Here is a 14163-nt window from a genome sequence, read left to right as displayed (position 1 = left end):
CTTTTAGATTTTTAAAACATGTTAACAGATTTGACCTTTTTTAAATTGGATAACATTTTAGTTTTCCTAAAACTAGCTAGGCCTCTTTCAGGCATCATCAGAGGAAGAGTAATTTTATATTAATGTGTTTTTACTTTGCAGTGTTTGACTTATTTTTGCACTTGTATGACTCTCGGAAGTTTCAAATATTTGAATGTTCTAATATTGACAGAGGTGTTACCTGAGAACAGGTTATCTTTGATCATATTTAAAAATTGATTTTAGACATATTCAAACATTTTAGTGAATCACTTTGGCTTGGATTGTTTTAAATTGGACAGATTTTTTTTACCCTCCTGATTTTTTTAAACTCCATGCCTCTGCTCATGTGAGTAGTTTTACTTTACTTCATTTTAATTCTGGTTAACTGTTTCTTACAACCCATTGATTAATTTCTTTTTTATTTCTTTAACACTTTTTAACAATTTTAGAATGCTACTTTAAAACACATGTACAGTTGATGAGGTTCTTGGCAATAGTTTGACCTTGAAGCATATCTATTTAATCTATTCCATTAATTCTGGGAGCTGAAAAAAACCCTCACTTTTTTTTAACCTGAACAAACTGGTCGACTGTGTTCTTCAATCTCGTGTGTTTGCACTTTAGCAGTTCTCCTGTCATCAAAAACATGTTGACATTAATTCACAGGGCAGTGTAACGTGCTGGAAGAAAAAAAAACAATTTAATAACAATAATCACTTTTATGGCATCAGATGTCTTTCAGTCTGACTTTGCGGGGAACAAAAGCATGCACTGTGTAATTGACGAATTTAAAATAGCCCCTCGTATGCAAGCACATGATACGATTAGATAAGGTCTGATGGAGAGCTTGCGTGCCTCACCCTCGGGTCGGGGTCTCACTCTTGACAACATGTGTTTCTCGTGGGCGAGCGTAACATCCTGCTCTTCGGTGGGTTTTGAAAATCACGGTTTTGATTTCCAACTTCTAAAAATAGCTCGCCGACAGGGTGACTGAGGGAAGGACACTTGGATGCTTTGCTCTCGGGAGAGTTACTTTGAGCATTTGATCTTTTAATAACCTTCACTCTCGTTGTGTTGACAAGATGCTTAAGCATCCCCCGCTCACCTCAGCCTCATCTGTTCTTCTTTTATTCATTTCCTCTGCTCCGTCCTTCACGGACCCCCCCCAAACACACACACACACACACACACACACCAAGCTTTACCGCACCGTCTCGCTCTCTCACTATCGCTTGTGCACACATTGGTACCGATCCCCACGCCTGAGCCGGACAACCCAACAAGACAAAAAGCACATCAGAAAAGGACAGCATGCACACAACAGGGACACTGGATTAACTGCACATCAGTGTGTGTGTGTGTGTGTATCTCCTTTGCACGTCAGCCAACTGTGCGCCCAGATGCCTGTGTCGAAGGTAATGTCTTATACCTTCTGTGTCGGTGTAACGATGATAAAACTATGTTATTCCAGTGAATGGGACTATAATGTGTGTGAAAGCTGCAACTTTTTTTTTTTTTTAAGAGATCAATGCGTTTCAGCTTCTTAGGTTTTTGTTGCTCCCTTCTGGATCATGCGTTCATTTAGTACTTGTCAGTGTTATTGTCGTTGTTTGCCCTGATAAATAATTGTGAGTGAAAATTACAAGTGCAGAGTCACTGGACACAGAAGGAGCGCTTGTTCCTGTGAGTTTTTTTTTTCCTTCTACAAAAAAACAAATAATGCAACTAATAGAAAACTAGATTTCAATTTGTTGGAATTTCTTGCAGGATTTATCCAACAGTTAATTTCTGAGTGTATAAATTGTAAATATTGCAAAATTGTGCCATATGCAGGAAATATAAAGCTATGGGTAGTGTAGTGGTTCACTCTTGACTCTTATATGTCTCCTATATTTCCAAAACTAATTTGGCATAGTAAAAAATGTGTCCTGGCTTATTATTTGAAAAGCACTGTTGATGATTGCTGCTTTGTTTACATTGGAGCAGAATGGCTCATTCGTGTCAAGTATATGGTGGCAACCTATGACTCAGTGCAATTACAGGTTACAGACATTTCCATAAATAGTTGCGCAATGCATATGCACCATGGCTCAGATGCCAGCTTGAGGAAGAAGGAGACGTTTACTAGACTGTATTGTAACATGTTTTTATGTAACAGAAAAGCAATCAAGTCATCATACTCATCTGGTTTATGGTTATAGTCATATTACAATATTGCCATTATTACCATTATCCTTGATGGATATATTTTTCCCAAAATATTGTGACAGTTCACAAGAATTTGCATTTGTCCTGCATAATTTAATATATGACAATATTATTTTTATTATTGTGAGTATTACAGTTTTATTCTTTCTTGTGATCTTATTCAGGAAATATGAAGTATTCGCTTAAGATTATGCATTTTTCCGTTTATAATACGACTTTATTCTTGCAAAACTACAATTATTATCATTCTGGCTTCTTTGGTAGGACACAAATTTAAGTTAATTCATTTTCATGAGATTATGACTTGGTTACTGTGACTTTTTCCTGAAAATTCTGCTAAAACCAGGAGGACTTTATAACTTCTCACCACATTGTATAAAAATGTTAGGGTCTCACAATATTCTGACTATTCTCAAAAGATATGACTTAATTTTTTTTAAATAACTTCTACATCACATTTTGTTGCGCCAAATTCTGAGCTAAATCTATTATTCTACTTTATTACTGTAAGATTAACATTTAGTGAACAGATGACATATGGATGGATGGATGGATGGATGGATGGATGGATGGATGGATGGATGGATGGATGGATGGATGGATGGATGGATGGATGGATGGATGGACGGACGGACTGATGGATGAACAGATGGATGGATGAATGGAAATTGGATGGATTAATTATTTAATGCCTACTCTTTTAATTTCACTAAGTTATTGACATTTACTACAAGAATGCAAGGAACTCAAATTGAATTCACTTTTTCTTAATTGGCCCTTTATATATCCCAGTAAAACAATGCAACCTTCCTGCAGATAAAAATGAAATACCAGCGCTGGTAATGTAAGGCTATTAAACATTGATGATATATAGATAAAGAATCCTCCAATGGATGTAATGATATGGTCCTTAGCGATGCGTCCATTGAGTTCATTATAGACCAGTTGGCATCCAAACATAAAAAACAACGCACACGCATTCTCTACTCGGTGCTCAACTGTCTCTTCTCGTTACCAAGACTCAAGAGTCCACCTTCTTTGCCTCGCAGGCACACGCTCTCCCCTCCCTCTAATTCCTTGCTCCCCCCCCTCCTCATCCTCTTCTCTCCATCCTCTTCTCTCTCTGAGGAGCCCACACTGACACAATCGCACGCAGCTACAGCCGAACCTCCACGCTCACTTTGACAGAAAAGGAAGTAGGGCACTTGAATGGGGACGTGCCGAGCGCTTTTCATGACCTTTTAGCGGCTGCAAAACTTGGGACGACTTCCACTCACCAGGTAGGAAGGGTGTCCTTTGAATGAACGTTTTTTATCTTGTCTGAGCAAGAGGAAAAAGTGTTGTCTTGCCCCTGCCGGGCAGGGAGTGGTTTGTTCATATGACCGGACAGATGTGCAGAAAAGATAAGGAAAAAGCAATAAAGGCTTATTACTTATTTTATGAAAAGACTTGTATCATGTAATCACTCCTCTTGTCTTCTTCTTCTCTACTTTTTTTGTTTTTTTAGCATAATACAAATATTTCTTCCTCATTTCGAGATAAACAAGATTTGTTAGCCCTCATAACTGTTTACATCCCAGCTCAGGCTGCAAGTGACACTGGATTTAGACCATCTGGCACTGCGAGGGACAATGAAGCTGTTTAAGAGAGAGCCATTAAAAACACTCTAAAACATGTCACAGGGTGGTAGAGACACGAGAGAGACAGAAAGCCAACCAAGCGAGTGGAAGGAGAAAACGGAGAGGAAGCACACTTGGGTGTAATTGCCTTTCTAGTATCCTCACCAGGGGAATTATGGGGATTATTCTCTTATTTGAAGAGGCGCAGACAACTCGCAAAGGGTGTGTTTGTTGCTTGTGGTGTGCATAGACAACTAATGGATGGCAAAGCTATGTTTTCGATGAGATGTTTGCAGCTGAGATGTGTCCTCCCTTCATCTTCCGCTTGTCCTTGATCGATAGGAGACACTGTCCGTTGTACATACACACGCATGCACGCACGCAGTGTGATTTATCAGCTTCGCCTGGCTCGCTTGAACAAATGAGCCGTTTGTTACGTGCTAACCTTGGAACGTTACGATTCGGAGCCTTCTGTTAGTCCCTATTTGTCACACACAAAGAAAAGATGTTCCTTCTCGATTTGACCCATTTTGTCAGGTTTATTGTACTTTGCAAGTCAATCCAGCCCTTTATTTCCAGAGTCATATGGCAGCAAGTACCACCTGCTGGCATGTGGAATAAAAGTTTTTTGCAAATTCCTACCCCAAAGCCAGGAGACGGGGCGATCTACACACCCCGTTTCAAGTGCCAGGTTTTTTTTATATGTAAAAAATTGACCAAGTTTCCCAACAGTAACGTGTTACTCAATTGAGATTTCTTAATACCATTTCAAGATGGAAAGTGAAAATAAACAACAGAAATAATGTGGTTGCAGAAGGGAATATAACTGGGATATGGCTGTGTTCAAAATTAACTAATCAGATTTTTAATTCACGTTAAAGGGGAGTCAAAGAGCCTCTAATTAACCCAAAATAAAGTTTTTATCTTCTCGTAGGCTTGGTTGTCTATGTGCCCTGCGATTGGCAGGTAACCAGTTCAGGTTGTACCCATCCTGCTACCCAAAGACTGCCAATCGCCGCTATCACACCCGGGTCTCTCGTGAGAATAAGTAGTACAGAAGATGAATGAATGAATGAAAATTTCTTAACCAGTAAAAGCAGGCCTGGGAGCCTACATTTTATGCAAGTAAACCATGCTTGATGACACCATTTAAGATAGAGGCAGTCAACATTACATGCCCATGTATGATCAATTGTCCATCCATCATCCATTATCTGTACCACTTGTCCCCACGGGGTCGCGGACATGCTGGAGCCTTTCCCAGCCACCCTGAACTGGTCGCCACCTAATCGCAGGGCACACAGAGACGAACAACCATCCGCTCTTGCACTCATACCTATGGGAGGGCTCAATCAGCATACCGTGCATGTTTTTGGGATGTGGGAGGAAACCGGAGTTCCTGGGGAAAACCAACATAGGCACAGGGAGAACATGCAAACAGGGAGGGCCGGAGGTGGAATCGAACTCGCTGAACTGTGAGGTGGACGTGCTAACCAGCTCTACTGCCGCCCATGACCAATTGTATAACCTGTAAAATCCTGTCAACATTGTGACAGTAATGAAAAGAAGACCAGTTTGATGTCACACCGGAAATCAATGCGATGGATTCAAAAGCCTTCTTCATTGAAAGCACACACGCATTTTGTGTACATGCGGAGCTCTCTTTCTAAGAGGGCCTTTTCCAGACGCACTCAGTGGTCACATTGTCCTCAGCTGCTTGGCGTCACGTAGCTAAGCCAAGTTACGTCATTGGCATTCTCACAGTGAACCTTCAGTGTCTATCAATAATGCTTTTGCATCACTGGACCACACCAACACCACTTGGACCCCTCCACCCCAAACTTTTACGGTGATGGAATGACAAATCTTCGGCAAACATATAATGCTTATGAAATACATCCCTCCTATAAACTATGATGTCAGTCTTCAATAATGGTAGCAGCTCCTTGTTTTTATTGATCCATCGACCCGTTCACCACTTGTTCTCTTGCACCCTGCTTCCGTTGCCCGTCGTATTCTTCCCACTGAGCACGATCCAAATGGACGCCCGAGATGGATAAATGATGGTGATTGCCTCATCGCTCTTCTGTCCGTGAAAATCAAGGGGCAAAAGAGGCCGGTGCATCGCTGTGCATATAATAAGTCTATTCCGAGATGGATCCGCTATATGGATCATCTATACAGCCCCTCCATAGCGCGTTATTGCTATTGCATACGGCGGTAATGGCTCTCAAATCACCAGAGTGCAGATTGTTGTTGACATGGACTGAACAATCCATGTCAACACACCCTGTGGTATATTTATACACAGTAGGAGAACATGCTGTATTTACTGTATACATGGCTTGGGATGATGTTAGTTTCAAGTGATTGGAGCAATTTACAGAAGTGTGACGTGATGTTGCCGTATACTTTCATTTAACTATAACAAGGGTTGGTATTTCGCTTTAAGATCCCATTTCTGACATTATTTGCCACCGAATTCTTGAGCAGCACAATCTTCGATCCGCTGTCCTACTAAAAGACTTAATTCCAATATTTTGAATGTCTCAGCTATCCCTAGCTTGTCTGGCACCACCTACCCAAAAGTACTTCTAGTTGGACTTGGTCATGTTTAGTCTCAAGCTGAGAGAGTCTTCTTCTAATGCCATTTACCAATGTAAGACCCTCAACTTGGTTTAGATCCAATTTATTGCCTCACCAATCAATTGGGTCTGTCTGAGTCAACTGTTCTTTGGGTGAAATACCATCAGAGGGAGTCACTGTTTTTTTTTTTACACCATTCAACAGAATTTGATGGAGTAGTACCTTGAACATTGATTTAAATCGTCATCCACTGGATTGACAGACCCGCCAGGGAGTCTCACTTGTCTCAACGGTCCTTCCAACTGGGTAAACCTTGGATGGTCACATGACCCCACTTCGGTCGCCATCTGGCAAAATAGCACTTTCAACTCTGATTTAAAAAAAATAAAACATATTTTTTTGAAAAAAAAAAAAAAAACTCGACTGTCATCTGCCCCAGGGGTCTTTCCAACTTGGCATTCCATGAACATGTCTCATGATCTTTTTGTGAGAACTCAAAGTAGCACTTGACACCCTTATTTGAACCCTCGGCTACTGGACCAGCAATTCAACTTCTGCCACTAAAACTTTTTTTTTTTTATAAGTTTGTCTGCTCATCCTGGTTCAGACACTCGGTCTGTTGGGTCCAAAAACCTCTATACTGATCACAAAACCAAATTCATGATAACCAACTTAGTTTTGTGCTAATCCACCTGGGAGTCATGGAAGTGGAGTATGGGAGGGACTTCACGGTTGCAACTGCAATGGCCGAGAGGAAGTGGAAGGAGAGCGTATGTTTGGCAGCGGGCTGTATTTTGAACTGCTTTCCTAATTGAGTTGAGTCAGATTTATTGAGACTGTGCACAGATTTGGCATGTGGCTACATTAAAGCATCAATGTTGCTGTAAGTAAAGTGAAAGGAGGGCTGGTGGTGATGCGTCTTACTGTACTTTACTGTGCTTCACTCAGAAACATCCACAGGAAATTAAAGGCAACACTGGAGGTGCCTCGCTATAATTTAAAGGGAAAGAAGTTGGATGACAGTTCATAGGTGGAGTTGTAACATTTGGAGGCAGCACAGTAGAGCACAGCTGCTCCCCTGGGATAGGTCTCTCATTGTCATGGTAACTAGGACAGAGGTCACACACGTGACGTCACATGTCCGTGTGTGTGTGTGTGTCTGTGAAGGAGACCCTACGGTTCTATTTTTGTTACAAGTTCTTTGACCTTCAGAAAATCAAAAGGAATATTCAATATTGACAACACCCACTCATAAGGCAGCATGGACCAAATGCTAAGAATATCAATACATATATACGTAATATCATAATATTGTGGCCCGGTGCTCAACTGGTTATCACGTCTGCCTTACAGTACAGAGATCGTGGGTTTGAATCTGTTTGTGATTTTTTGGCGCCAAGTTGTGTTTGTACCTCGCCCATCATCCGTATATTGCTGGGATGGGCTCCAGATAATCGGGGATAGATGGAGTTACTTGTTTTGATCCTCACAGAATTGAAGTCTCATGAGATTTGCTGACATTACACATGACTATATTCTTAAGAATCCAGATCTAATCAAGTGATCTATTGCACCCTGGGAAAGAGTAACTCTTCTTTAGGAGATGTTATGATCACCGTTCATTCCCTAATGGACTCAGTCTGACCCGTGTTTCAAGATTATTTTCCGAAGGCGCAGCATCGGATCATTACCTCGAGTGTTTTAGTTTGTTGGAGGACCTTCATCCTCTTAATAGTCCATCAACATAAAAGTGCAACCCCTCTAAGTTTTATAAGCGTCTCATTGAGCTCTTCCGTCGTCGTCAAGAATACCGTTCAGATTGTCTTGCGGTTAATCCCTAAAAATGTCCGAACAAAGCTCAACAATATCAGTTAGCATAGCTTCTTTAGTATTGCTTCCCTATTAATATTCATCTTTCTTATTTGAAAATGTCTGCCCTTAAAAAAAAAATAATGCACTAAACAGCTTTCAGGTAAAAAAGAACTTTTAGCTAAAATTGCACATATGAACGTGTGGCGCCCAACACACGATTACCAGCTGCCCTCCACTGTGGAATTTATTTTAGTTGACGATAGTAACCATCCATTGTCGCACTTATATAAGTACTGTATTATTTTGCCACAAAAATACAAAACAAAATATCAGCCTTTTGCCATGTTACGGAAAATTCCCCAATATGGATGAAAAACAAATGAAGATCTGAATATGAATTAAAATTTCTATTTAAAAATAGAAGCACTCACATGAGCTTGCGTGAGTTACAATCATCCAGTGTTGCGAGGGACCAAATGTTTCTGACAGGTGGCTCCATTGTGTCTCCAACCATAACTTCAACAGTCCCAGGCTCTTTAGTGAGGGCATGCCAAAAGGTGAAGGTCAGGAGGTGGAACATCTAAATATCACATTGACCACTTTGTTATATTGCTTCCCGCTTTTATACAAAACAGGTCACAGTTTACTTATTTGCATCGGTACAAATAAAAAATACATTTTGGGATTTTTTTTTTATGTTACATTCGTTGTGCATAATTTCAACTAAGCAAAAAATAAAAAGTAGCATGAGTGGTCTGGAACGTTTGCCTTGCTTGAATTCCCCTGGAGTAACCTTTTGTTCTTTTCTGCGAGTGCACTTCATTGTTAATATACATCCCCATGCATCACTATTGAGCCTTTAAGTGTGCTCACAAGGGGGCTTTAAGTAGCGGGCTGAGGAGGAAGAAAGATCTCGATCACCTTGAGGCGGAACAGGAAACAGGAATAAGATCTGCTTAGTCTTCTTTTTTGTGAGTCGCAGTAAAAAAGCACCCTGGCCATGCACACAATCATTTGATTTCTATTAATTAAAGTAATGACATTACCTCCCAAGCAGACACACTCAGACTCATTTGGGATTTTCTTTCCTTTAAACTGACTTCTACACAGTTAGTATTCACATTACTACTTGGACATTGCTTCTAAATTCAAACATTCCTTCCTACCTGGTAAATCACAGGCGCTGTCACGAGAATAAGTGAACATTTTAGGGCATGATCGTGGCGATCGGGTGTTGTTTTATTTATGCGGTCTGCTGGCAGGACGCAACATCGAATCAAATTGATTTACATGAGCTTGTATGAAAACAACCTGGGCTGACCGCAGTGCTGTGCAAACATTAGCGAGAACACGGGGCTGAACTTGTAATAAATAAAGATGTCATGTAAACTTGTGAGGTCAAAAGAATAAAAAGATTCAACGTAAAAAGGGACAACAGCCAGAAGACATAAAGTAGCCCTGGAAATGGTTGGATATTGTTTCAGTTGTATCTAAATACAGCGTTAATGTTGTTAAATGTCAAATTATATGCATTATAGGTTCCTAAACTCAGTGAGTTATTTGATTATTCCTTTTTTTCAGGGCAAATTCTCAAAATGATCATCAAACTTTGATGCCATGCTTTGCTTACATAAGATAGCTTCTACTAAAGGGGAAATTGACCCTTGAAATACACTAAAAAGCTTTTAAAACATAGTAGGTGATCCCATGGATACTTGTAGTGTAATTTAATATGCTCTATGAAGTTAATCACTGCAGGCAGGGTAAAGGAAAGAAATTTAAATGTGTCCCAGACTTGGGGGAAACTCATTGGAGCCGTGTTAAGCAGTCTGTACAGTCCCATGAGAGAAAGCCCTTCTTCGCAATTAGAGCCGAGCATCTTGTGACCGCGCTGCGTCATCAGGGGTCAGCCTGATCGCCACAATGAATCCCCTTCACGAGGCTCCGAGAAGAGAGAATTGATTCGCTCGACCCAGTGCAAGACTTATTCATTCGTACATGGACTCATGAGTCCAGTAAATAACAAGTGTGTCTTCTTAATGGACGGTGATGGAGCTGTATTTGCCTGTAATGTATTTGTCTCAGGTGGCCTTTCAAAGGCATTCGCAAATTTTACCTTCAAAGATTGCAAAATTGTATTACAATGCAAACTTTTTTTATTTTATATAAAAAGTGCAATAAAATGCAATTGCACCAAACATTCCTCGCTAGGGCTGTAAAAGTAAATCTTATTTTGATGAAAGATAAATCGGTCTGCTTTCATGAAGAATTAAATAAATCTGAATTATTCATTTTGAGACCTGAAAAGATTTGGACAATCTTTACTTATAAACATCTCATTACTGGATGATTCAAATCCAAGGCGATTAATTTGATAATCGATTTGTTGTCGATTTAATACCGCGACGCTTCTTTTTATTCCCTCCATATAAGACATCAAGTCTGAATTAAAATATGGACTCTTGTAAACAATTTTTCTGAGCTCTATTATAGCTCAGTCGTTCCCAACAAAGCAGATAAAAAAAAAAAAAAATGACCCCAGCGACCTATTTGGTTGCGAGTCATTAAAAAAAGTAGTTTTTCAATATTTCCATTTTAAAGCTGCCCAAGAAATCTTTTAATTCTGCATTTTTGCTTTGCAAGTTTTTTTTTTTTTTTTTTTTCCTACTGGTCTTTAATACCTTTAACGTTATGCTGACTGAAGTAGTTGCTGCTGCCCCGTGGACAACAGCCAATGTGCTGTCAAGTCACGCTGGATATTCTGTCTCAAATCACTTCAAATAACGTTTGAACTCGTGACTATTGATGCACAGCACTTTTCATGCTTATTTTATTGGTCATGCACATGATTTGAAGACCTTCTGAGTTTTACAATCATCTTCCACTGCTTTATTCTAATCACCTCGCACTTTACGAGCAAGTGAGCAATAACGCCTTAAGCGTTCACAAAAGAAAAATGCCTCGTTTGCCATCTAATTTCCTGGAGCGATAATGAGTCGGGGGTACTTAGAAATTGGAGTCACCATGTGGTGTCGTTGCATCAGCATTTATTTTTTTTCCCTTGCACAACAACAGTGTCAACACTGTTAAATATTCATTTTTATTAGAAACGTGTCATATTCAGTCGTGTTGGTCCATGTGGGTCTTGTTGGCTCACTCAAATGCAACGACTGACAGCTCTGTGGTCTGGGAGAGGTTAAAGGCTCACTTTGTGAATATGGCTGGAAGGATTGATCGTGCTTGTGTTTTGCACGGTTTGGCTGAGGGTGTGTTGATTTACAGCTTCACTCTAGCCAACACAGAGAAAGATGGATGATGTCTGACTTTGACCATTTATTGCTGTCATAACTTTACAAGAGGCTTCTCTTTTATTGAGAACTCTACTTTTAAGATACGTCATGATGTTCAGCTATAATGTGAGTCATTTGCTTTTTAAAATTTTTTTTATATTGCTTATGAATCATCCACAAAAGAAGACAAAATGTGATTTTGTGGATATTTAAAATGCACGCAAGGATGGCTATTTTAGGTCCACAAAAGCTGAGACGACACAGTTCATTTTAAATTTGCTTTAACTGCAGACTTTAATTTGAGGGTATTTACATTAAAATGTAGGAATGCAAATTTTGTGTATTTGCGTCCCCTTTTTTTTTTTTTTACAGTTGTACTGTATTTTTACCCATGCTAGCAGCACTTCATCACCAAGCAGCCGAATTACACTTGTCAATTTAATGTGCATATTTGTGAATGTGGCGCATATGAATTCTTATGCGAGTGTCTCGTGTGTCTGTGCAGATGTTGGAACCAAAGATGGACGCGCCCTCTTGTGAGCTGGGCGGAGTCGGGGTGGATCGAGGGGGCGTGTGCCTCCACCTACCGCCCCGCACTTCTGAGGGGGAGGAGAGCAGCCTGTATCCGTCCAGCCCCTCCGAACCCTTGACGCTGAGCAGCTCTCACCCCTCGGAGCTCCTCAGCCCTCTGAATGAGGTCTACCTGCCCCTCGGTAGCCTAGGCGGGTCAGAGGAACGCCACAGAGTGCCGCCCACTCCTCCGCCTTCAACCGAGGGCGAGGACTGGAAGAGCATGGATGGACACGAAATGGAGATCTGGAGAGAGGGCAATGAGAGAGAGGGAGAGTATGAGGAAGAGGAGGGTGCGAGCAGGAAGAGCGAGTTGGAAGAGCTGGTAGAGCAAGAGGAAGAAGTTCACCTCCACCTGCTGGTGTCCAACGAGGACAACGTGTACGAGCTGCCCGACACAAACGCCCCTCCTTCGTCCTCCTCATCTTCATTCGTCATCCCTGAGCTGCGCCTAGACCGCTCCTTCAGCGCCGATGCCCTCTCCTCGGCCAACACCGATGAAGAAGAATACGATGAGGAAGAGGAGGAGGAAGATGAAGACGATGATGATGATGACTCAGAGGACGACAGCGACGACGCCTACTTGCAGCGCAGCGACAGCAAGCGGCGCTCCATGGTAGAGGGCGCCACCTGCGAGAAGCACGGCGGCGGGGGCCTCAGCGTGCAGAACTCGCTGCGCCGGCGGACCCACAGTGAGGGCAGCCTGCTGCAGGACCCGCGCACACCCTGCTTCACCTCCGACAACGCCATCAACTGCCTGGAGACGGGCGGCGGGCACCACAAAGGCGGATGGACACTGCCATCACCCAAGACTCTGAAGAAAGAGCTGACCAAGAACGGAGGCTCCATGCATCAGCTGTGCATGCTCTTCTCAGGAAGGAAGGTAAGCATATCCACTTTTTGGATTGTTTGAGCTTCTCCTCGACTGCACACCCTCATTCTTGTTTTTTAGTAGCCAATAGGCTCAACACGGTAGACTAGATTTGCGCTGTAACAAAAATGAAGCTCTGCACGTTTCTACACAGAGCGCACAGGCACCAGTCCTCCAAGACAGGGCCAAAATCCACGTTTAATCTCATGAACAAGATGTGTGTACACTCATAAACTAAACATACACACATTCTTTTATTTTTATAGTCGTGGGGGTGCTTATTGACAAAACACATTCCTGAGGCCTTCAGATCTGAAGGACCAAACAATTATGGATTTAACCTAATATACACACGTACAAAATAAAACACAAACATCCTTGTTTACCTATAGTTGTGGGGAGGCCTCACTGACGTAACACATTCCTGAGCCCTTCACATTTGAAGCACCAAGCATTTTAAGTCATAGTCCACACACACACACACACACACACATACTGGAATATAGGTGAATGCATACACACTCTCACAAACACACAAACTGAAACACACGCATCTCTGAATCTCATTTTACGATAGCTGTGATGATGCATATTAACACTCCTAAGCTCCTGACATCCTGACACCAAGCAGAAACGAGTTTAATCAAAAGTGTGCACATGTATATCCTAATCAAACACACACACACAGATATTACACACGCAACCTTGTTTCATTTAGCTTTGGGAATACATATTTACAAGATCCAATCGTGAGTCTCAGCTCTTGACATTTGACGCACCAAGCAGTCACTAGTTTCATCTAAGGTGCACACACAGAAATGGCAGCCTTCCGAAACAAATCACACATTCTTGTCTTGCTGCAGTTGCATTGCCTTGCTGATCAAATGCACCTTTACAGACACACAGACACACCCACAAACACACACACTCCTGGTGCTCCGACAGTTGCAGGGATGCGTCATTGATCTAATGCCTTCCTGAACCCGTTGCTGCTGAAGCACAGACAGTCATGACCTCAGTCTAACCTTAAATCCAAACCTTCCCTAACGTGCACACAAAACAATGTGAGATATTGCCACTTTATTAGGTACCCTAGTATAATCTGAAAATATCCAACATGCAATGCTCAATTTTGACATAAAATGTCAGAGGTAAGCATTTCCAATGTTACTTGAACTTGATGCTG

The 14163-nt window shown here is 41.5% G+C and overlaps 1 protein-coding gene across 8 annotated transcripts in view; it reads left to right on the top strand.

The window, feature by feature from the left end:
• The window catches only part of rgs3a (regulator of G protein signaling 3a), an 83175-nt gene that overhangs the window by 44556 nt on the left and 24456 nt on the right, over window positions 1-14163 (top strand). For 6 of the 8 annotated variants that reach the window (XM_061293321.1, XM_061293320.1, XM_061293319.1 and 3 more), the window contains one exon: window positions 12042-12989. In XM_061293321.1, coding sequence (XP_061149305.1) covers window positions 12042-12989 — 948 coding nt within the window. Of the gene's footprint in view, window positions 1-1302; window positions 1437-3349; window positions 3510-12041; window positions 12990-14163 lie in introns of those variants that run through there. The other 2 variants (XM_061293324.1, XM_061293326.1) reach the window with 2 other exon arrangements.

The sequence above is a fragment of the Syngnathus typhle genome, linkage group LG12 (assembly GCF_033458585.1).
Source record: "Syngnathus typhle isolate RoL2023-S1 ecotype Sweden linkage group LG12, RoL_Styp_1.0, whole genome shotgun sequence".
Lineage (NCBI taxonomy): Eukaryota > Metazoa > Chordata > Actinopteri > Syngnathiformes > Syngnathidae > Syngnathus > Syngnathus typhle.
Note: the sequence above shows the minus strand (reverse complement) of the source record. Positions and strands in the feature narration are given on the sequence as shown.